Source organism: Rutilus rutilus (genome assembly GCF_951802725.1).
Source record: "Rutilus rutilus genome assembly, chromosome: 5".
NCBI classification, from domain to species: Eukaryota; Metazoa; Chordata; class Actinopteri; order Cypriniformes; family Leuciscidae; genus Rutilus; species Rutilus rutilus.
In genome coordinates, this window is record NC_140213.1 from 49,180,491 (window position 1) to 49,206,818 (window position 26,328).

General features: G+C 38.1%; 1 protein-coding gene across 2 annotated transcripts in view; it reads left to right on the top strand.

The window, feature by feature from the left end:
• Positions 1-21,280, top strand: part of celf6 (CUGBP Elav-like family member 6) — a 125,110-nt gene extending 103,830 nt beyond the window's left edge. For both annotated transcript variants that reach the window (XM_084409344.1, XM_084409345.1), the window contains 8 exons: positions 1,880-2,023; positions 2,695-2,842; positions 6,635-6,784; positions 9,377-9,439; positions 9,914-9,994; positions 11,805-11,948; positions 15,732-15,879; positions 21,034-21,280. In XM_084409344.1, coding sequence (XP_084265470.1) covers positions 1,880-2,023; positions 2,695-2,842; positions 6,635-6,784; positions 9,377-9,439; positions 9,914-9,994; positions 11,805-11,948; positions 15,732-15,859 — 858 coding nt within the window. In that variant the 3' untranslated portion in view covers positions 15,860-15,879; positions 21,034-21,280. The remainder of the gene's footprint in view (positions 1-1,879; positions 2,024-2,694; positions 2,843-6,634; positions 6,785-9,376; positions 9,440-9,913; positions 9,995-11,804; positions 11,949-15,731; positions 15,880-21,033) is intronic.
• Positions 21,281-26,328: the final 5,048 nt, after the last annotated feature.

A 26,328-nucleotide genomic window follows, 5' to 3' on the forward strand; every position in this document is an offset into this window, starting at 1 on the left:
GATCCTGAGGTACTCCACTGAAGATGTGTTCCTTAGTAGAATAGGATTAAATAGATTGTGGTATGGAGATTAGTCTTGGGCTCTTCTGCTGTCTTTGACTTGTGCTATAATTTTCATTACAAGCTCCTCATTGGGGCGAGAATGGATTTAGGAATACAATTGGACTATCTGTGTGGACTATCCCGATTCTTAAAACAATCATAAGGATAGGGACTGAAGTGGACATAGGGATCTATCTGTCTGTTGTTGAAAAATTTTTTTTTGAGAGTGCAATGCCTGGCCAGGATTACTGGGCCATGACTCTTTGGGGTGTGGCTTGGTTCGCTGGCCAGGAGCAAGTCCAATCGAAGACTTTGTACTCTTGAATAAAGAGAAGTAAAAAAAGAGTTATGAGAAAAAATTTTGGGGGGAGGAGCTCCAAATAAGTTTCCGATTTCAGAATCCAGCCACTGGCTGGATTCTGAAATCGGAAACTTATTAATGGTTGAAGTTATGAATAAAGATAGATTCTTGAGTATAAAAATAGAGTTATGGAATTTTTTGGGGGGGGGGAGGAGCTCGGTCAGAATTCCGGTTCACAAGATGGGATCTGAGTGGGTCGGGTACCGCCAGTGGCTGGATTCTGAAATCAGAAACTTATTAATGGTTAAATTAATTATTGGGAGTGCGATGCCTGGCCAGGATTACCGGGCCATGACTCTTCGGGGTGTGGCTTGGTTCGCTGGCCAGGAGCAAATCCAATCAAGGATTTTGTACTCCTTAATAAAGAAAAGGATGGAATCTGTCTGTTTGTTGGTATGGGTGACTCAGTCTCAGCAAAAACATGCAGCGGCCAGTGCATTTCTGCGTCCTTCCTAATCCAAACTGGAGAGCCAGGAGGGCAATCCGGGGGAAGGCGTTGTCCTTTCAAAAGACTAAGCCCCTGATACCCCTGACACTGATACCCCTGACTCTGATACCCCTGACACTGAGGCCCCTGATACCCCTTACACTGAGGCCCCTGATAGCCCTGACACTGAGGCCCCTGATGCCCCTGACACTGAGGCCCTTGACAGCTGTAATGAGGGCCCATCTGCAGTCCTCACTTCACTTTAATGTGTTCTGCAGGGACGAGACCCTCACAGATCTCCTCCATCACATCATGTGTCTTCATGACAGTCGTAGAGCCCAATTAAATAAATCAATGTCTCACGCAGCGGCCGCTGAGATTTAATTGCTCACAACTACTTCACACAGAGAGATCGGATCTGAACGGTGTCTGTGAGTGCAGGTCCATTCTGCTTTTTCTCCATGTTCATCTTTCTTCAGTGTGTAATGTTGCTGTTTGAGCATGAAGAAGCTCTGTAAAGCTCCAGTTCTTCTCTATATCAGTGTCAGTGTTTCTGAACTCCTGAAACGCCTCCACTGTAGTCTTGAGTTTCTTCAGGGAACGAACACGTCACAATATTCCTAATTTAAATAATTCATACACAAAATAAAGGGGCGAGCCTGTTTGAGTTAGTTAGTAGTGTGTTAAACTGGCGGTTGTGGTAAGGGGCGGGACATTTCCCAAACACGCTCGAAGTGCACAACCAATCACAAAACACTGATCCAGCTGACCAATCAGAGAACAGTGTGCTTTTCAGAAGGAGCGGCTTCATAGAGACAGGAAGTAAACAGAGCGTTGCTGACAGACTGGGAAGAGAGGAGCTGCAACAATGGAGAATATGAGGAAAATAATCAACATTCAAGCAGGAAAACCTGTTCTAGTAGAGCCTGAAAACAACATCAAGAATATAAAAGGGCATATAGGTCCTCTTTCAGGAATATCCATTGAATTATATATGCGTGTGTGTGTGTGTGTGTGTGTGTGTGTGTGTGTGTGTGTGTGTGTGTTCAGGGCGCGTCCTCCAGTCTGGTGGTGAAGTTTGCAGACACTGATAAGGAACGAACCCTGCGCAGGATGCATCAGATGGCGGGTCAGCTCGGCATCTTCAGTCCCATGACCATCCAGTTTGGAGCATATGGAGCGTACACACACGCTGTGAGTCTCACACACACAGATTACCAGCAATTGCTATGGCAGAAACTAGTTTCCACACTCTAAAAATACACTGGATTAAAAACAACCCAAGTGCTGGGTAAATACACATGTTGTGTTCTGTGGGTTGTTACGTCTGACCCAGGATCTGGGTAACACAAAAACTACCCAAACACTGGGTTGTTACGTCTGACCCAGGAGTTGGGTAACACAAAAACTACCCAAACACTGGGTTGTTACGTCTGACCCAGGAGCTTTGTAACACAAAAACTACCCAAACACTGGGTTGTTACGTCTGACCCAGGAACTTTGTAACACTAAAACTACCCAAACACTGGGTTGTTACGTCTGACCCAGGATCTGGGTTACACAAAAACTACCCAAACACTGGGTTGTTACGTCTGACCCAGGAGCTTTGTAACACAAAAACTACCCAAACACTGGGTTGTTACGTCTGACCCAGGAGCTTTGTAACACAAAAACTACCCAAACACTGGATTGTTACGTCTGACCCAGGAGTTTTGTAACACAAAAACTACCCAAACACTGAAAAAAGAACCCAAAAAATGTTACCCAAAAGGCTTAACCCAGGATTTGGTTAGAAACAATAACCCAAGATTTTTTCGAGTGCTAGATATTTGTAGTCTAAATCTCTGTTGTGTCTGTGTGTGCAGCAGGTCATGCAGCAGCAGGCAGCGCTCATGGCAGCGTCTCAGGGCTCGTATCTGAACCCCATGACTGCCCTCGCCGCCGCTCAGATGCAGCAAATGGCAGCTTTCAACGTCAACGGCCTCGTGGCTGCGCCGATGACACCGTCTTCAGGTACCAAACACACACACACACACTCAAATAAAGCTTTAATTAAAGCAGGCAGCAGGATCAATCGCTCCGCTCTCGCAGGAAACGGGTTTCATCAGTTTGGTTCTCGAGAGCAACAAGTGTTCGTCTCAGCCGTTAATCTCACTGTTGTTTGTCACACAAGGGTTTTTGTTTTCATCTTTTTCAACTTCTTTCTATTGCATTCACGTATCCACACAGAAGCTCTTACAAAACCCACAGAGCTGACAGCATTTCAAAAAACATTAAATGTATCATTGATAAAGATCATCCCATAATGCATTGAAAATTGGCTCAGTGAACAAAAAAATATATATTTCATCCCATATTGAAAAATATTGATCAATCTTATTATACCAAATATTTGTTTGTGCTGTGTACTATGGAGGTCGGTAATATTTTTTTAAAGAATAATAAAATAAAAAAATTACTTTAGAATTTTTTTTTAATGTATTTTCCACAATTTAGCATTTTCTCTAAAACATGCTTATTGATCTCATCCTGCATTTTTATTAGATTTTCTAATATCTTTATGTAAGGATAATATACATCCAGCCAGTGGTTTTCTCAAAATAACCCTGACAGGACGATAAGGGGGTTATTCTGAGAGAACCACCGGCTGATTGTACATTATCCCGCTTATTACACGCCTACTTGCCATATAAGTAAATAATTAGACACGAAATATTGATCTGAGTTTAAATATTTTATTAGGTCTTTAAACGCAAAGCTTCCGCAGTGAGAGCAGTTTCAGTGGCAAGATCATTTAAGAGATACGGTATACAGGCCATAACACTTATTACACAGCATTTCACCACATAAGCAATTATGGAGATCAGAGATATTGATTTCAGATTAAACTGTTTTAAAATCATACCTGTTTATCTCATAATCCAACAGTGAACAAAACAATAGTCACAAAATGGCAGCAGCGTTTGTATGGAACAAGAGAGCGAGTCCACGATACTGGATGGCATAATTAAATAACTGTACACAAAATATTGATTCAACTGAATTTTAATATTTTATTAGCTCAGCAAACGCAAAACTTCCATGAAGAAAACCCGTTCCTAGCGAGCGTATAGCGCTGCTGACTTCAGTGACCCGGATGAGCCTGTGTTTCTGTGTTCTGCTGTTATCTGGGAATAATTTACCGCTGGATGACGCTATTGACCAATCAGAATCAAGTATTCCACAGAGCCGTGTAATAATGTTATTTAAAGCGTTTTAATGCACTAATTTGTGCAACTCAATGAATTTGACAAGGACGCCGAACAGGAAGTGACGTCATGTTGACATATTCACAGGAAACACGTCATTGCCGTTGATTTTATTTTAATGAAATTAATACTTTTGCCCATCATGGATGCATTAAATTGATGTAAGGATGCATTAAAACAAAAATAACATTAAAGACATTTATAATGTTACAAAAGATTCTGTTTCAAATAAATGCCGTTCTTTTGAACTTTCTTTTCATCAAAGAATCCTGAAAAATCATGGTTTCCTTAAAAATATGAAGCAGCACAACTGTTTTTAACATTGATAATAATCATAAATGTTTCTTGAGCATCAGATCATCATATTAGAATGATTTCTGAAGGATCATGTGACACTGAAGACAGGAGTAATGATGCTGAAATTCAGCTTTGATCACAGGAATAAATTACACTTTAATATATATTCACTTAGAGAACAATTTATTTTAAATTGTAAAAATATCTCACATTTTTTCTCTATTTTTGATCAAATAAATGCAGCCCAGAAGACACTTCTTCTTTTTTTTTAACAAAAATTGCACCAAGCCAAAACTTCTGACCAATAGTAATGCGGTTCCATCTTATTAGGATGCTGTCTCTGTAGTCCGTCAGTGGGTGTTGAAACAGAGTGAGTGTGTCTTCTGTAAATCACAGTCACTCAGTAAAACACCAGGTGTGATGGGAAATGATCCGTCTCAGTTTGAGGATGAACCCGGGAACACGGCCAATCTGATGCCTTTGACCAGAGAGTCCTTGACTGAAGAATACAGAAGTGAAGATTTGTGACGGATAATCCCAGACCCCCGTTTGACCCCCGTCTCTCTCTCTCACACACACACACACACACACACACTCCTGATGTGTCTTTGACCGTCCAGCTACAAAAGCCCGCTGACACCTCAGACGAAGGGTCACGAGGAATTAATTAAAGCGCTTCCTCTCCCTCTCGTCTGTCAGTTTTCCCGCTTTGATAATCCGTGATGTGGACACACACTCTTGTTACCCGTCAGCTTTAATCTGCCACGACTGAAATGCCCTTGGAGAAAAGCCGAAAGAAGTTGAACGATCAGTGTCAGGAGGGCAGCGAAGAGACGCGTCTGTGACCGGAGACAAACACTTATTAATGCTTTGACTCGACCTCCTACATCCAGTCAAACATTCATTTCTACAGCGCTTTATAACTTCATGAGACAAACTCGGCTGTACAGCGGACAACAGTGTGATTATTCAGCTCAAGTTTTGTGCTCATCTGATCGTGTCAGTGCAGTCAAAGTGTGAATATTCAGTGTTGTCATGAGGTGATGTTCAGAAACCTGACCAAACCATCTAGAGTACGATAAACTACGAGCCTGCACTGCTTTATAGCTGATTTGTCTTTATTTAATTTAATTGATGAATTTTGCAATATAGACACAATTACTGGACTAAACTGAATCAACATTGAACTGACTCTTTTGAATAAGACGCTATTGTCTTCTGTAGAGCTTAATTGAACATGTATAGTTAACACTTTATTTTAATGTCCTTGTTAGACCAAAACCCTATAGTAAGTACATGTAGTTAATTAACATTACTCAGAACTTAAATATATACTTACACTATAACAATGACAAGGTGTCTGTGTTACAGTGTAATTATGCATTTAAGTTCTGAGTGATATTAATTAACTACATGTACTTACTATAGGGTTATGGTTAGGATTAGGGTTTGGTTGAGGGTTAGTTGCATGTAATTATGCATCAGTTATAGTTATTACTACAGTTAACATCATGTAACACATGTAACAAGGACACTGTAAAATAAATTACCAAATAAAGTGTAACCGTAACTATATATTATGCATAATTGCATGCAACTAACCCAAACCCTAATCCCTAATGTAGTTAAATTATATTACTCAGTACTTAAATGTACTCTATATAAGGACATCTTAAAATAAAGTGTAACCCTTCTGTACATTATAGCTAAATTTGATGAGCTTTACACAGTTATTGAACTGAACTGAATCAATATTGAACTGAATTGAGCTGAATAATGACACTACTGTATTTTTTAGAGCATTCTGAATTCTGTTTGCATTATTGATCATTATTATCACTGTAAAGCTGCTTTTACTGCAATTTAAATTATTATTATTTTTAAATCAGAGTTTATGCTTAAAACAAGACCAAATATCTGCCAACTTTAAATTAAGCTGATTGTTCTGACCCCACTGGCACATATTTTTAAGCATAAACTCACTTAATTTTTATGACTTTTTCAGTAAACAAGACTTAATTTACTTAACAAGTAAATGTGTCTTGATTTAAGAATGTTTAGATATTTGAGAAGAACATTATTTTTGTGGTGTTGAAACAGTCTGTATTGTATAAAGCGTTATATAAATGAAGGTGGGTTGTACTGTGCCAATCAAAGGCTTGTTAAGAGTGTGTGTGTGTGTGTGTGTGTGTGTGTGTGTGTGTGTGTGTGTGTGTGTGTGTGTGTGTGTGTGTGTGTGTGTGTGTGTGTGTGTTCTTAGGCACCAGCACTCCACCAGGCATCAGTGCCGGCGCGGTGCCCAGCATGGCAGCTTCCATCGGGGTCAACGGCTTCAGCGCCCTCCCTCACCAAACCAACGGACAGCCCTCCTCCGAAACCATCTACACCAACGGCATCCATCCGTACCCAGGTAACAACACACACTCGTACCCATGTAACACCGCACACTCGTACCCAGGCGCACTCGTACCCAGGTAACACTGCACACTCGTACCCAGGTAACACCGCACACTCGTTCCCAGGTAACAACGCACACTCGTTCCCAGGTAACAACGCACACTCGTACCCAGGTAACACCGCACACTCGTACCCAGGTAACACCGCACACTCGTACCCATGTAACACCGCACACTCGTTCCCAGGTAACAACGCACACTCGTTCCCAGGTAACAACGCACACTCGTTCCCAGGTAACACCGCACACTCGTTCCCAGGTAACACCGCACACTCGTACCCATGTAACACAGCGCACTCGTACCCAGGAAACACCGCACACTCGTTCCCATGTAACACCGCACACTCGTTCCCAGGTAACAACGCACACTCGTTCCCAGGTAACAACGCACACTCGTTCCCAGGTAACACCGCACACTCGTTCCCAGGTAACACCGCACACTCGTACCCATGTAACACCGCACACTCGTACCCATGTAACACCGCACACTCGTTCCCAGGTAACAACGCACACTCGTTCCCAGGTAACAACGCACACTCGTTCCCAGGTAACACCGCACACTCGTTCCCAGGTAACACCGCACACTCGTACCCATGTAACACCGCACACTCGTACCCAGGTAACACCGCACACTCGTACCCAGGTAACACCGCACACTCGTACCCAGGTAACACCGCACACTCGCTCCCAGGTAACACCGCACACTCGCACCCAGGTAACGCCGCACACTCGCACCCAGGTAACGCCGCACACTCGTTCCCAGGTAACGCCGCACACTCGAACCCAGGTAACACCGCACACTCGTTCCCAGGTAACACCGCACACTCGTTCCCAGGTAACGCCGCACACTCGTACCCAGGTAACGCCGCACACTCGTACCCAGGTAACAACGCACACTCGTACCCAGGTAACACCGCACACTCGTACCCAGGTAACAACACACACTCGTACCCAGGTAACAACGCACACCCGTACCCAGGTAACACCGCACACTCGTACCCAGGTAACACCGCACACTCGTACCCAGGTAACACCGCACACTCGTACCCAGGTAACAACGCACACTCGTACCCAGGTAACAACACACTCGTACCCAGGGAACACCGCACACTCGTACCCAGGTAACAACACACACTCGTACCCAGGTAACAACACACTCGTACCCAGGGAACACCGCACACTCGTTCCCAGGTAACACCGCACACTCGTTCCCAGGTAACAACGCACACTCGTTCCCAGGTAACACCGCACACTCGTTCCCAGGTAACACCGCACACTCGTACCCATGTAACACCGCACACTCGTACCCATGTAACACCGCACACTCGTTCCCAGGTAACAACGCACACTCGTTCCCAGGTAACAACGCACACTCGTTCCCAGGTAACACCGCACACTCGTTCCCAGGTAACACCGCACACTCGTACCCATGTAACACCGCACACTCGTACCCAGGTAACACCGCACACTCGTACCCAGGTAACACCGCACACTCGTACCCAGGTAACACCGCACACTCGCTCCCAGGTAACACCGCACACTCGCACCCAGGTAACGCCGCACACTCGCACCCAGGTAACGCCGCACACTCGTTCCCAGGTAACGCCGCACACTCGAACCCAGGTAACACCGCACACTCGTTCCCAGGTAACACCGCACACTCGTTCCCAGGTAACGCCGCACACTCGTACCCAGGTAACGCCGCACACTCGTACCCAGGTAACAACGCACACTCGTACCCAGGTAACACCGCACACTCGTACCCAGGTAACAACACACACTCGTACCCAGGTAACAACGCACACCCGTACCCAGGTAACACCGCACACTCGTACCCAGGTAACACCGCACACTCGTACCCAGGTAACACCGCACACTCGTACCCAGGTAACAACGCACACTCGTACCCAGGTAACAACACACTCGTACCCAGGGAACACCGCACACTCGTACCCAGGTAACAACACACACTCGTACCCAGGTAATGTTCTTCGCAACGGAAGTGAATCAATCAAAACTAACTTTAGCTGGACAATAACTTTATTCTAGAGCTGCTGTAAGGCCTAAACAATCTCTGTTACTTTAACTTCCTATTATCACTGTAAAGCTGTTTTGAAACAATCTATAATGTTAAAAGACTTGACTAGACTTCAGATGCTGCTGTCATAATAAAGCAGATCCGAATCAGCACTGACTAGTAACAGAAACCCAGCCTATCTGAGCTGTTTTGACACATTGAGCGGCATTAGTTCTCATGTGGGCGACATGGGTTCAAGTCTGGCCTGAGACGGGTCTCTCTTTTAATTATATTTGCCTAAGGTTTAATGAGTAATACAGATAGTATTCTAGTTCTTATTATTTTAGTTATTCCTAATCTGTTTAAAATTAATGTGGAAAGAAAGAATGTGGTTAAATAAATTATATTTATATTTGAAAAAGTAAATAAGAAATTTGAGTTCAGGAAAATGTAGTAATATTATTTGATGATATATAATGGCTGTGTGTTTGTGTGTGTGTGTGTGTGTGTGTGTGTGTGTGTTTCTACAGCACAAAGCCCGACGGTTACAGACCCTCTCCAACAGGCCTATGCCGGTGTGCAACACTATGCAGGTGATTCTCTGTCCTTTATGTCTGTCTGTCTTTCTATGAAGTGCTGATAACATCTCTCACACACACACACACACACACACACACACACACTGGATCAGTCCTCATATGACTGCTGAAACACTCTGCATAATGATAGCCTGAGCTTTCCAAACAATCGTCTGCTACATTGTCATCATGTGACCTCGTTATGTTGCATGTTCTGTAGTTTCCAGGTTCATAGAAATAAATGTGATTATTTAGCATTTTTATTCAGTTTGGCTGATCAAATAATGTGTCACTTATGTTTCATCCGTCACACTGGCAGTGCATTGCATTGTGGGATGCAGATAATAAGCTTACAGCAAACAGCAGTGTGTGAATTTAACCCTCTGTCAATACAGACTGAGTTGATTGAGTGTGTGAAGCAGAGTAAAGATGAGCTTTATTCATGTATTCAGTGTTAAATCAGGAGTTGTCTCTCGCTCTCGGTTACAGCAGCCTATCCTGCCGCGTACGCGCCGATTAGCCAAGCGTTTCCCCAGCAACCAGCCATCATCCCCCAGCAACAGCGGGAAGGTGAGTGAGACTCCGCCCACTCCTGATAAAAGCTGGTAATTGCTCTGAGAGATGGGTGAAAATTCATAATAAATAATGAAAATGAATGAGGACAGAAATCATCAGAGCTTCATCCACAACACGAACGAGTGTCTGTATCTGTAGTGATATCGTATGTGGCCTGGAACGGTGGAAGCCAGAATGAGGTTTTGATTTAGCATGTTTTGATATGTTCTGCCACTATAACATTTCTGTTGTCTTAGACCTTAATCAATGAGTTTGTCGAGATTAATTACAGTTTTAGTTTACGGGTTCATTCTGACTGAAAGTCTGTTTGTGTTTTTGTGTCGAGGAAAGTTCCTCATTGTACTTTCTGTAAATGTGCGGCGCTCTCTTGGGAAAAGTGCTCAATTAAATTGTGTCCCAGAAATTAATTTGAAGTTGCTCACAGTCATGGTAATGAGTTATGAAGGAGTTTTGAAGTATTTAATTGTATTGTTGTTTGCTGAAGTTGATCCTTAAACTAAACTAAACTGCAAAGTCTGTTTCCTAACTGTGTGTTTTATGTTACGTTTTGTCTTTTGTTTTAATTGATTTGACTTTAATATATTTTATTTTATTATTAAAAATGTTGTTTTCTTTTATTATATATGATTTGATTTTAATATAAATTTTATTATTTTTATGTTTTGTCTTTTTGTTTATTTTATGTGATTTTAGTGTATTTTAATTAGTTTTGTCTTGTTTTACTTAATTTCATTTTTTCATTTTGTTTTGTCTTATATGATTTTAATATATTTTAATTAGTTTTTTGTTTTTAATATATATTTTTTATTTGATTATTTAATTTTATGTTTATTTATGATTATTTTAATATAATTTTTTTCACCTTTTTTAATCGATTTGATTTTAATATTAATTCATTTATTTTATTATAACTTTATTTTTTGTATTTTGTTTTAATTGATTTGATTTTAATTTATTTTATTTTAGGTTTTGTCTTGTTTTACTTGATTAGTTTTTTTCATATGATATCTTTTTTCATTTTGTTTTGTCTTTTTTTTCATCTTTTGTGATTTTAATATATTTTAATTTGTTTTGTGTTTTTATATTTTATTTTAATATTATTTTCATTTTATTATTTTATTGTTTTATTTTATTTTAACATATTTGTTTTGTCTCGTTTTAATTGATTTTATTTTATTTTATTATAACTTTATATTTTGTGTCTTGTTTTATTTTATTTTATTTAAAAAAAAATTTACATTTAATAAAATTTTATGTTTCGTCTGTTGATTTATTTGATTTTAATATTATTCTTTAGTTAGTTTTAAAGTGTGTTGTCTTTTGTTATATTTGATTTGATTTTTCATATATTTGATTTTACGTTTTGTCTTTTATTTGATATAATTTTAATATTAAAATGGATATTTTACTTTAGTTCTGTATGGTCTTTTATGTTGTCGTTTTCCTGTTTTAATTCAACACAAATCTCTCATCTTCGTCGTGCCGATAAAGCGAGCGCACACAGTCAGATCCTGACAAGCGCCAGGAGACACTGAGGAATTATTTATGTTTATACAATTTCCCCAAACGCCGCAACACCCTGGAAGTGTCTGGATGACTTCAAATCCCATATCAATGTTTAATCAAATCTCCGTTTAACAACGTCTGAATCCTTTACAAGATCACAGGCTGAAAACAGGCAACAGATCGATTTACTTGCACAGATCCTCCTTTGAATATGCATCTGCATGCGCGCCGCTCGGCCTTCTGGGTACGGCTGTGTGTGAAATCTCATTTGCGTGACGTTATGTCTCTGTGCTTGCAGGACCGGAGGGCTGTAACCTGTTTATTTACCACCTGCCGCAGGAGTTCGGGGACGCGGAGCTCATGCAGATGTTCCTGCCCTTCGGCAACGTCATTTCTGCCAAAGTCTTCGTGGATCGGGCCACCAATCAGAGCAAGTGTTTCGGTGAGTTCCCACAATGCTCTAGCCCTGGGCTATTCAAGTAGCTTCATTCCAGGGCCGGATTATTCAGTCGAGAAGTTGAGGTGGGCCGGTGGGTTTAGATTATTTATTAAAACATTATATGTTAACTATTGAAACATAGTATCAATAAATTAGCTAAAGTAAACCTAAAAAAAAAAGTAAGCTTAAGTAAACCTAAAAAATATATATATATTGTATTTACTTGGAAACGTGTTACCCAACAGTGTGCAGATTTACCAGACCATAATAAATAACTCATCTAAAGCTGTGTACAATTTTCCTTGGAACAAATATATGAATTATACAAGTTTTTCATTTCATATTTGTATTTTATTTATTTTTATAACAAAAATAATATAATTTTTTTCAGCTTTAGTTTTTATTTATTGCTAGTTAGTAATATTAGTGATTCAACTTAAACTTATTTAAATTTCGTCTAATATTTATATTAAATTTTTTTCAGCTTTGTTTCAATTAGCAGAAATCTTTTTTTTCTTTCTTTTACAGTTGAATAGAATTACAATAGAAATGTTGCCAACTAACTGAAAAAAAGTTTAAGCACTAAAATCTGGAAATAAATCAAAACTAGAACAATTAAAATAATTTTTGTTAATTGAAATAAAACAAAAAACAATGTTGAATGAAAATATATATATATATATAAATAAAAATTAACTGACGTAAGTTTAAGCACTAAATATTTTTTTAAATATATAAATAAAAATAAAACTGAGCTAAAGTAAAAACATTTTTGTTTATTGAAATAAAGCTGAAAAAAATTCAATAAATATTGTTACTAACTGGAAATAAATAAAAACTAAAACTATAAAAATATTTTTAATTGAAATAATAAACAAAGTTGAAGCACTAAAATTACTAACAGTAAAAAAAAAAAAATTAATATAAAATAAAACTATTAAAAACTTTTTTGTTAATTGAAATAAAGCTGAAAAAATTAAATCTTAGTTGAAGAACTTAGAAAATGAATAAATAAAAATGTAAAAAGTTCTTCAACTGATATTTATATTGAATCTTTTCAGCTTTATTTAAATGAACACTAATGTTTTGAATAGTTTTATTTTTATTAACGAAAATAACCCTTGCCCACATGATGATCAGACTTACCCAGAATGCCCCTGTGCTCTGCAGGACTGTATCTGGCAGCTGCGTGTAAAAGCGTGAAGTGCTTCTCGCTCGCATCATTATAGTTCTCATAATGCGTCTTCCTGCCTTTAGCTCTCTTTCTGCATCTTTACATTTAAAGTTTATTTCCATCTCTATTCATCCAGATCTGGGCTGTGAAATTAGACACAGAATCTGCTCAGGAAGGAAATCAGCAACACTTTCTCCCTCATTACTTCATCATGTCAGAGGAACGTGCTGGAATTAGAAATCCGTGTGCATTTATCATTCGTGACGGGCTAAACGTGTGTGTGTGTGTGTGTTTATCTGTGTGTGTGATTTCTGAAGCGTCATCATGTTTCAGTGATTTATTGTTTTCTGTACAGTATTGGTGGAGCTGACAGACTTTATGAATATTGTTATTCTGTCATATATTCTCTCACTGAACTCTCTAGCGCCACCACAAGTTCAAAAGTTTCACGTTTTAGTTTGACTTTTGTGTCTTGAACTGAATGGCTTAGAAACTGGTTTGTTTGTTTTATTATTTCGATTTTTTATTCTATTTTATTTTCCACTCAAACAAACTTTTTGATCTTATTTTATCATGCAATAATATCAGGTTTTCCCAAAAGGACCTAAAGTCTCCCCTCCATCCCTTTTATTATTTTTATTTTATTTTATACAGTTTTTACAACCCATTATTTAATTCTATTTTATTTTATAAAAAATATAAAAAATCATTATTTTATTTCACCATTATTTTATTATTTTTCCTGCAATAATATCAGGTTTTCCCAAAAGGACCCAAAGTCTCCCCTCCATTCCTTTTATTAGTTTTATTTTAATAAAAATAAAAGTTTCACGTTTCAGTTTGACTTTTGTGACTTTGGTTTCTAGAACTAAATGGTTTAGAAACACTGTTTTGTTTGTTTTATTATTTTTTATTATTAATATTTTTATATTATTATTGTTTTCACTCAAAAATTCTTTTTGATCTCGTCCTACAGCTTTTATTAGATTTTTCACCAATATTATATTGTCACAGTAAAGACATTTATGATGTTACAAAAGATTATTTTTCTAATAAATGCTGTTCTTTTGATCTTTCTATTCATCAAAGAATCCTAATACGAACTGTTTTCAACACTGATAATAATCATAAATGTTTCTTGAGCATCAAATCATCATATTAGAGTGATTTGTGAAGGATCATGTGACACTGAAGACTGGAGTAATGATGCTGAACATTCAGCTTTGATCACAGGAATAAATTACACTTTACTGTATATTCACATAGACAACCGCCACCTCATTCACTCGTCTCCTCTTGTTTTCAGACAGAGAGTGAGAGAGAGAGAGAGAGAGGTTTATGACGAATGACAGCTCGTCTCTCTCTCTTATCTCGTCTCTGTCTGACAAAAGCAGGTTCTGTCCGAGCGAGTTCACTCGGAGCCGCAGCATGTCGATGAAATGACCAGCAGGTGTAAAATCTGTGACACGACTCAAACTTTAGACATGTACACTAGTGCTCTCACACACACACCGCCTCTGCTAATTAATTACAGCTGTGTAAGTCGAGCATCACTGTGACTGTCACTCACACTGTGAGTTAGTGATGTAAACTCATCAAGCCCCAGATGGAGTCTGGACTGACTCTGGCACATCATTATAGATGCTCACAGGAACTGTAATGGAGACACATGCTTGAAATCACAGTGAGAACATTAACCTCGGCTTCGTCGTTGATGGGAGTGAGCGATGATTGTTGTTTGCAGAGGAGAAACTCACCTTTTCCAGAAGAAATCATCCGAATTCCATGACAGTTTTTATCTTGTTTTATTTTCCATGATTTATTTTGTTTTGTTTTATTTTATTTTATTTTATTTTATTTTATTTTATTACTTTATTTTATTTTTTCATTATATTCTGATGATTGTTGGATGTGGTTGATCCTCAAACTCAAAGTCAATTTGTCCAGAAAAAAAAAACACTTCCTATAATGTCATTTTGCAAGTAAATGCAACTTGATTTTATTTTTAATTTAGATATTTGTACTAGAAAATAAATAAATAAATGTCAAGGAAGAACGTCACCTTTTGCAGTGCTAAAGTTTTGTTTTATTTTTCCTTTATTTTATTTTATTTTATTTATTTTTCCTATATTTTTATTATTATTTAATTTAATGTTTTCATTATTTAATTTTTTATTATTTTGTTTTATTTTCCATGATTACATATTACTTTATTTAAAAAAATATATATATATTTTTTTCATTTTATAATTTATTTAGTCATTAATGAATTCATTATTTTTAATCCATAAGACCTAATAGCACAAACACTGCATCACAAAACTAGAGAGATCTTGTGAGAAGAAGCTGCACATCAACAGGAGATGAACACAAATATAGATCAGGTAAAGTATTTATTAATAACAGTGTGCAACATATAAATATGGAAGACACCAATTTGCATAACACAATCTGCTTGCGTATGCACAATAGCTCTCAACAGACAGGAAGAAATACTTTATTCAAAAGAGATTAGTGAGGATTAAAAAAAGTTTAGGAATAATTCATGGCATTGTTCTTCATTATTCCTCTAGGATTCCTCAAGTGTGTGTGTGTGTGTGTGTGTGTCTCAGGTTTCGTCAGCTTTGATAACCCGTCCAGCGCTCAGGCGGCCATTCAGGCCATGAACGGTTTCCAGATCGGCATGAAGAGACTCAAAGTTCAGCTGAAGCGGCCGAAAGACGCCAACCGCCCGTATTGACCCTCGCATGATCATCACAGGTCAGTTCTGTTCAGTTTCATGGAGATCTGAGAGACTAAAACATCTGGGGTGTGTTTCCCGTACACGAGTGTAAGGACACGATCATAATGAAGAAATCAACTATAGTCTCGACTGTTTCCCGAAACCATATTGTCACAAATTGGTCGTTCAGCCACGCTGGTTAATGATGTCACTCAGGTGTCGGAGTAATAACTACTGTTAATGAATCTGTTTGAGATCGAATTAATGCGAGATGTTTTACTATAGATTACAGACATGCATCTGAGGAATATTTCTCAGTTTCTCAGTTATTTAGCTTTATTTCCAGATTCACTCATAGACTCGTTCTTACACTAGAGCTCGTTCACACACGCTAGAGCTCGTTCACACACACTAGAGCTCGTTCACACACACTAGAGCTCGTTCACACACACTAGAGCTCGTTCACACACACTAGAGCTCGTTCACACACGCTAGAGCTCGTTCACACACACTAGAGCTCGTTCACACACGCGCACTCTTCAGAAACTACACTTTGGGCCCTATTTTGCACCCGACACACAGCGGACTTTTCCCTCCACAGACGCACGTCGGTAAATTAGGGAATGAACTTGCGCTCCCGGGGGCGGTTCAGGGAAAAGAGGAGGCGTGTTCCGGCGCAAACGTTCCCTGGTGCTATTTTGCAGTTTCAGAAAACAATCCCGCCACAGACCAGGAGAAACCTCGTCTAAAGTCAGTAGTGCGTTATTCAGATGCTATTTTAAGGGCGCATGCTTGGCCATAATGTAGCGTGTGCACAACGCACACACACTTTGCTTCTCTCATCTACACAGACGCAGCAGTTCACATTTTTAGAAAACCATACATTATTACAAGGAAAAATATTAACACACGAGGGAAATCATTGTTGTGTCCATGAAGATGTGAAAAAATAGGCATAAATCTAGCTTACACATTTACCCAAATTATCATACGCCTGTTTAACCGAAGCTAATTTGTGTGTGTTTCTCCATCCCCAATGTCACTTCTCTGTGTTTTACGGCCCTGACGAGAACGTCGGTCTCCTCGGCTGTGAACCGCTCCTGGCGTGCGTCTGGCAAATCCGCCGTTATAATAGCAACCCGCCATGGAACAAGCACACCTGCTCTTAAAGGGAATGTGAGATGACGCTCTGATTGGTTTATTTCACGTTACGCCCAAACCACACCTATGAGTAATGAAGCGTCTTCAGACCAACACATTTTAGATTTGCATCGGGCGCAAGAGTCATTTATCTCGCCGGTATAATAGATCCGCCCACAAAGTTACTTGCGTTTCGCGTTTGATACTTGCGTTTCAGATCGTTAAAATAGGGCCCTTTAAATCTCTTGACAAACTAAAAGACGTAAATGACATTTGTATGTATTCTAGATAAAACAGATTGTACTGAATGTCCGCTTGATTATTTGACTCAAGATCAGGATTTATTGAGTCCACATGTCATGCAAACTAGAAACTCTTCTTCTAACCGCAGGTCGAGATCTGTCGCTCAAACACACACAACTCTGCGATGCGTTAGAGCGATGGTTTCAGGAAACACAGACTCGTTGAACTATGATGATAACGACGGGACTTGCGACCGTAGTTGGCTAACAATGTTTTCGGGAAACACACTCCCGTTTTGCGATCATTTACTTCATGTCGTCACAGACCCGTATGATCTTTTATGCACAATGACGGTTTATTACACAAGCATCATAAGAGTCGTTCATATGCTCTATTCCAAGTCTTCTCACTGCAAAATAATGACATTCTTCCTCAGTGTTTCTGTCTTGTTTTCCAGCACAAATATAATATAATATATATATTAGAAAATGACTGATCGTTTCACTAGATAAGACCCTATCCCTCAGCTGGGATCGTGCAGAGACTTTGAAACTGCATTGATTTGGACTTCAACATTCTGGTTGCCATTGAAGTCCATTGTGTGGAGAAAAATCCTGAAATGTTTTCCTCAAAAAACTTAATTTCTTTTCCACTGAAGAAAGAAAGACATTTACATCTTGGATGGCATTGGGGTGAGTAAATTATCAGGAAATGTTCATGTTCAATGTTCACAGGTGATGAGAAATAATATCTGCCAATGAGGTACTTTTTCTGTTTGAAATAAGTTTATTTTTCTGATCCAATTGGCAGATACTTTTCCTCATTTTAATAATAAACTCACTTAATTGTGATCAGTTTCCCAGAAAACAAAACTTCCTATTGTAACGATCACTAGTGAGACTCAGGCTCAGACTCCATTACCCATAATCCTTTGCCCAGACTAATCGGCCATTTCCCTTTTAGTGTTTCATTGAAGAAATGAAATCATACGGGTTTGGAACGACACGAGTGTGAATGTGACGGACGAATTACGTGTTTGTAATTATGTGTTTGTCTCACACGTCACATGTTTTGTCTTGTAAATACGTGTCATGATTTATCCGCTAAACATGCATTCCTAAACCCATGCTAATCTGAACCTGACGAGACGAATGCCATGGACTGTTGTGTTTCTGTTCTCGAACCCGGCAGGGCTCAGGTACAGTAGCTCAGGACGGGCCGCTCTCTTATGTCTTCATCAGAGGAAGCTTGTCCAATCACTGTAAGTCCTCCCAGTGATGTCACGTGCGTGTGGATGACGTCATGTGACCATGTGACCGTGGCATGACGTGGCATTAACTCTATATCTCTCTCTATACTTCTGGTGTTTCCAGTGGTGGAGTGTAACTGGTCTCTTCTGATCGCTGGTATTCGCTGCTGATTGGTTGATTTTGATGGGTTGTGACCTTTGCCCCTTTATTGCTGTTTGTACCGTGAGTTCTTGTGCTCTTCCTCGTTGAATGTTCCTCTCCTTCTTTCGTTACTCAAGCTGTTTGTTCTGGTGTGTATTTTGTGTTATAGAGGTTTTGAAGGCTTGCTCGCGTGTATATTTGCATATTTCTATATTTAAAATATTAAATATACATCTATATATCATTCAGCTGTAGGGCCCTGTGAATCGCAGAATCCAGCAAACCGTCAAAATAAAAGTTTGGTTTAACTTGAAGAAATTGTGACAGAAATATATTACTGTTGTTCAGTAGAATTTAGCTACATCTCAATGCAATAATAATACTAACATTAATAATAACATTTCTTTTTTTTAAGGAATAATCAAAGATTTTCGTCCATTTTTTTTATTTTAACAGTTTGTTGTCTGGGGGGTTAACAGTTCATAGATTTTTTTTTTTTTTTTTAAGAAATTTATACATTTATTTGTTTCATAGACATGCTTTCTGATTATTACAATTTAATTAAAAAAATCAAATGGAATCCAGGAAACTTATGGAATTTGGTAAAAATAAAACAAAATTTGAGAAAAAAATAAAACATATTTCATAGGGCCCTACAAAAAATTTTTTTTGATAAACTTAGAAAAAAAGTTCCATAATTGTAATTAATTAGACATGCTTTTTGATTTCTAAAATGTAAGTCCAAAAAAAAAAAAAAAAAACGGAATCCAGAAAACTTTAAACGAATAAAATAAACAGAATTTGAAAAAATAAAATAAAACTGAATTTGGGAAAAATTCGAATGGATTTCATCGGGCCCTACAGTAGCCTCTCTAAAGGTGAAGATTCTTACAGTTTTAATGAATCGAGACATTTCACTTTTGCTATATGGAGTTTTCATCAGGTATATGAAATAGTTTTGCTTGTAGATTCAACCCTGATCATTAGAGATGTTTACTAATTCTAATTACTAATTCATTCCAAGTCAACATTTTTACATTTCTCAAGGAAAATCAGTCAGTTGTAATGCATGTGTCTTCAGGTGTTATTGCTGGCGTCTGGACTGGATATTTCAGTGTTAGCGGTGGAGGATTTAATCAGATCACGATCAGCTCAAACACACACTGACTTCTAGTATAGCAGTTTATAAAACATATGACAATAATGAGTATATTGACAAGAGTTTATTTTCCTCGGCTGAAAATGTTTGAAATAGTGTTTTATCATGTTTGTTGGCAACAAACAAGCAGATTGAGCTCATAATAAACACTTGATGATCTCATAGCTGTGTATTAAACATCAGATGTGTTTTATTGTGCGGTCAGAATGGAAAACTGTCCCGCCGTTGCTTTTATTGCTTCTGTCTTGTAGTTGCTGGTTACTTTTTGCATATTTCCATATTTGTGTAGGTTTTGATGTTGAAATCGAATATGTTATCGAACAGTAAGACAGTGGTTGTTCATCGTCTTGTTTGTTCACACAGAATTATTGTAAATGAGTTGCTGTCCTAGAAAACACATTTATAACACTTTCATCCAGAGCTTCTTTATACCATATAAACACATAAAAATATACGATTTTGGTTTAGATGTCAAGCACATATATCATACATATAACATATATCTCACTCCAAAATCAAATATACGGTATAGATATATTCTATTAAACACAGTAGTTTCCAGCTGTTCACAAATGCTCTAATTTATTATATTATGTAACTTGAGTTTAAGTCATGTACTAATAATAATAATAATAATAACATTTTCTATTTTCTTTCCAGCTTTGTCAATATTGTGTGTGTATATATATACACACACATATACATATATACATACTGTTTAAATACTGATTTCCTGCATTATTCTTCATTATTTATTTTCATGACAATTAACATTTCTTCCTATAATGTTTTTTTTTTATCACTGTGATACAAAAAAGGTCAAATATTTCCAAATAGTGCTGTATGGTAATTATGCCTTTTAGAAAGTATGTAAAGTTTTTATATATAGTAGTGTTGTACTGCTCGCTGATTTTTTTTACAGAAATGCATTAAAAATACAGAGAATTAGAAGCAGGCTGGTAAAACATCTGCACATATAATGAAAATGTGTGGGAGAAATATGTTTAATTGTCATGAAAAAGTCAAAATTATGTCACATGATGCACAAAAAAAATCAGAATGATCATAAAATGAGCTTTATTTTCTTCACACGTTACATCATTTCCTGATTTTGGGGTGGAATATGAGTTAATGAGATTGTGGTTTTCCAAGGACAGTGTCTGTAGTGTAAATGATGAAGGATCTTCAGGAGTTTAGAGCCGCTAGAATCCTCTTTAATTCACCATCTTTTCTTCTGTCTCTCTCGTTCTCTCCGTCAGGATGAAGGACTACAACACCTTATTTCCACAAGTCAAAAGACTTTTGCTCTGCTACATATCACAGGAGGCGAGCGCTCCCCGGATCGTGTGGGAAAACTGGAACACAGAGGATTTTTTCTGCCAACTTTATTCTTTTTTTCTTTCTTTTTTCTTTTGCTTCAGCATTTGCAGGATGCTTTTTTGCATTTTGCAGAGACCAACTTTTTTGCTGCTGCTGTTTTTTTGTTTGTTTTTTGACAAGATTGAGAAAAAAAAAAACCTTTATGAACACGTTATGCTCAAAGCATGCATAAACAAACATATATACAAATGCACACCTATTCTCGCCTTTACATGCACACATACAAAACTCTTTTGAAATCCTCATGTAAATGCATTGATCTCTACACACACACACACACACACACACACACACACACACCAGCCTGCTGCCATTTTGGTTTTCGTGCCTACACTGGTATCGCGTGATCTGCGCTCTGGAAGAGAATCCAGGAATATCGACATGCATCATTCCTTAGAAAATAGGGACCAAAGGACTACACGCTTTTTAAAAGTATATAAATATATATATTTAAAAAAAAAAAAAAAAAACTCTTACCTTGTAGCTGCGAGTATAATGATTACTAATGTTAACAGTAGAAGAAAGTAAATCTGTAGGTGTGTGTCGCGCGCCCGGTGTAAAAAGACGGTCACGTGACCCTGGTTTTGCTCTGGTAGCTGTTTCTTGCACCGAGACGTAGATTAGAAAAGTAGAATATAGGAGTTAGAGTTGCTCATTTTTCATGTTTTCTATTTATTTTTATTAGAGAAGATAATACTTGAACTTGTAAAGAAGAAGGGAAGGAAAATGTACAGATGACAAATGACAAAACAAACTCTTTCCTCGGCCTGCTGGATGATATCGTTCATCATGTTGTGCTCTTTCTCCATTCCACTATTCCGACGAGGAAACGCGTCGAGGTCTGTCCGACAGGGTCCGGGATCCCAGAAGCCTTTGTGTTCAAGCGACAATCCACAGTCAAGATGCTCGAAAGTGGCGCGTGTTTTCCTCTCCGTGCTCTTTGTACTCGGAGAGAAAGGAGGATTCGGATGTTGGGACTTTAATGACACTGAACGGAGGAAGACGAGGAATAGCTACTGAAACTGCCAAATGAACCGATGCGGAAAGAAACGGTGATGTTTTTGATATACCCCTTCACTTTCTGAGATGTTTATTGGTCTGTTGCTGGTCTAAAACTTCTCAAAGCACTAAACGCACATCGATCATCGTTAGCGGTTAAAGACGTTCATCTGTGCTGTATAATCTGTGAATCCTCTCATTCATTTGTTTGTACAAGTATCTAAACATTCTTAAATCAAGATATGGCAAAATGGCTTAAGATATTAAGTCGTGTTTACTGAAAGGGTTTATGCTTAAAGTGCCCCTATCATGCTTTTTTGAATATTCCCTTTAATAGTGTGTAATAGAATGTATAAGTTCTACAAAGTTTAGATGCAAAGTTGTTGTCGATTATGAACTGCTGAAACGAGTCATCGGTAATTCCAGTCTCACTTCATACATAAGTGTGTCACTAATTAGCATAATGCCAGCCTGTGGTGTTGATTGGCTGAGCAGCGTCTCTTAGCTCCGCCCTCAAACACTGTAGTGTATCTGAGACTGGAAGAGTTTGGTTCGTGTTGTTCGTGTCGAGAAGACGCTGTTTTCTGAGATTGATACGGTAAAACCCACGCCATCGTTACTGTTCGTATCACTGAGATTCAGATATGATAATGAGCGTTTGCTTTCTGACCAATCACAGCAGAGCAGCTCTCAGAGAGGCGGAGCTTAGAGAGACTGAATCCTTGATGGAAGCGTTTCAGACACTGAGAGGAAAGAGCTGATGCTGCAGTGGAGATTATGAGAGAATTCATGTGTTTTTGACCTTGGATGACTGTAAATCTGTTTTAGGAGACGCCAAAACAACATTAGGAATCTTTAAAATAGCATAATAGGGGCACTTAAAAATAAGAAAAGAATTCTGTCAGAATATGAATCTTGTTTTCCCTTTGAATTAAGTGTAATGTTTCTGTGCAGTTTGGCATTTATCCTGTTTATGATGATCAGGCCTTAAAAACAACAGTTGTTCACCTCAAGATTTGGCCGCCAGAGATTCACTGAGTTTCATCTTTGTTCCTCTTCCATATGTGTAGATATTAAGAAATTATCCCCATTCTTCCATCCCAAAGTTGATCTTTCTGAGAGTTCATAGTTAACATGTCTCAATGGGCAGGTCTTTATCAAGTCATCGACTGCGTACGACTTAAGATTTGAGGAGAGAAATCCGGGTGTCAATGACCAAACCTGACCTCTTGACCTTCATGCCAGCATAAGAGACGTTGCTTTTATCCTTTAAAAAAGACGCTCCCTCCAGGATCCCAAAGGACCAAAACCATGCAATTCTGCCATGCTGCCTGCCCTCGAGCGCTGATATCAGTCTTTCTGTGAACGACGGACAGATATTGACGAGGTAACGGCCTGCCCATGTGTGCACCTCCTCAAACTTTGGTCCTCCTTCAGTAATTTTGCTGCATTATTCATGATTCTGATGGTCTCTTTGTAACCAGTACAGTTTTATTTACTCCATTCTGTGCTGATAAAGCCACTTGCTGGAAAACATTTATTAATCATAACAATTTGCACTAGTTAAAACCTGCCTATGTGTTTCATGCGAAGGATGATCCGTATTATCTTTTTTTTTTTTTATGAATATATACAGTATACACACTGCATATTCTCATCCCAGAAACTCGTTCTGGATTTATCATGACCAGTCCTTCGTGAAACTGAAGCGAAAGCGTTAGATTAGTTTGTAAGAGGAGGTTTAAGAAGTGCCAAATGTTCATTTCACGTTTGCATCCACACTTTCTTCCTCAGTGTTTCTGTCTTGTTTTCCAGCACAAATATCTAAACTTTTCTTACATCAATATACATTTACTGGAGAAGCAAAGTGACTGAAGATATGTTATGATATAAAGATATAAAATGACTTGTTTCATGAAAAATAATTCGTTCCCTCGTTTTACTAAATCATGCGCACGATATAATAATTCGTTCCCTCGTTTTACTAAAGTTTGCACGATATAATTCGTTCCCTCGTTTTACTAAAGTTTGCAAGATATAATTCGTTCCCTCGTTTTACTAAAGTTTGCACGATATAATTCGTTCACTCGTTTTACTAAAGTTTGTACGATATAATTCGTTCCCTCATTTTACTAAAGTTTGCACGATATAATTCGTTCCCTCGTTTTACTAAAGTTTGCACGATATAATTCGTTCACTCGTTTTACTAAAGTTTGTACGATATAATTCGTTCCCTCGTTTTACTAAAGTTTGCACGATATAATTCGTTCCCTCGTTTTACTAAAGTTTGCACGATATAATTAGCTCCCTCGTTTTACTAAATCATGCACACGATATAATAATTAGCTCCCTCGTTTTACTAAATCATGCGCACGATATAATTAGCGCCCTCGTTTTACTAAAGTTTGCACGATATAATTCGTTCCCTCGTTTTACTAAAGTTTGCACGATATAATTCGTTCCCTCGTTTTACTAAATCATGCGCACGATATAATAATACGTTCCCTCGTTTTACTAAATCATGCGCACGATATAATTCGTTCCCTCGTTTTACTAAATCATGCGCACGATATAATAATTCGTTCCCTCGTTTTAATAAATCATGCGCACGATATAATTCGTTCCCTCGTTTTAATAAATCATGCGCACGATATAATAATTCGTTCCCTCGTTTTACTAAATCATGCGCACGATATAATTCGTTCCCTCGTTTTAATAAATCATGTGCACGATATAATAATACGTTCCCTCGTTTTACTAAATCATGCGCACGATATAATTCGTTCCCTCGTTTTACTAAATCATGCGCACGATATAATAATTCGTTCCCTCGTTTTAATAAATCATGCGCACGATATAATAATTCGTTCCCTCGTTTTAATAAATCATGCGCACGATATAATAATACGTTCCCTCGTTTTACTAAATCATGCGCACGATATAATTCGTTCCCTCGTTTTACTAAATCATGCGCACGATATAATTCGTTCCCTCGTTTTACTAAATCATGCGCACGATATAATTCGTTCCCTCGTTTTACTAAATCATGCGCACGATATAATAATACGTTCCCTCGTTTTACTAAATCATGCGCACGATATAATAATTTGTTACCTCGTTTTACTAAATCATGCGCACGATATAATAATTCGTTCCCTCGTTTTAATAAATCATGCGCACGATATAATAATTCGTTCCCTCGTTTTACTAAAGTTTGCACGATATAATTCGTTCCCTCGTTTTACTAAAGTTTGCACGATATAATTCGTTCCCTCGTTTTACTAAAGTTTGTACGATATAATTCGTTCCCTCATTTTACTAAAGTTTGCACGATATAATTCGTTCCCTCGTTTTACTAAAGTTTGCACGATATAATTCGTTCCCTCGTTTTACTTAAGTTTGCACGATATAATTAGCTCCCTCGTTTTACTAAATCATGCACACGATATAATTAGCTCCCTCGTTTTACTAAATCATGCGCACGATATAATTAGCGCCCTCGTTTTACTAAAGTTTGCACGATATAATTCGTTCCCTCGTTTTACTAAAGTTTGCACGATATAATTCGTTCCCTCGTTTTACTAAATCATGCGCACGATATAATAATACGTTCCCTCGTTTTACTAAATCATGCGCACGATATAATTCGTTCCCTCGTTTTACTAAATCATGCGCACGATATAATAATTCGTTCCCTCGTTTTAATAAATCATGCGCACGATATAATTCGTTCCCTCGTTTTAATAAATCATGCGCACGATATAATAATTCGTTCCCTCGTTTTACTAAATCATGCGCACGATATAATTCGTTCCCTCGTTTTAATAAATCATGTGCACGATATAATAATACGTTCCCTCGTTTTACTAAATCATGCGCACGATATAATTCGTTCCCTCGTTTTACTAAATCATGCGCACGATATAATAATTCGTTCCCTCGTTTTAATAAATCATGCGCACGATATAATAATTCGTTCCCTCGTTTTAATAAATCATGCGCACGATATAATAATACGTTCCCTCGTTTTACTAAATCATGCGCACGATATAATTCGTTCCCTCGTTTTACTAAATCATGCGCACGATATAATTCGTTCCCTCGTTTTACTAAATCATGCGCACGATATAATTCGTTCCCTCGTTTTACTAAATCATGCGCACGATATAATAATA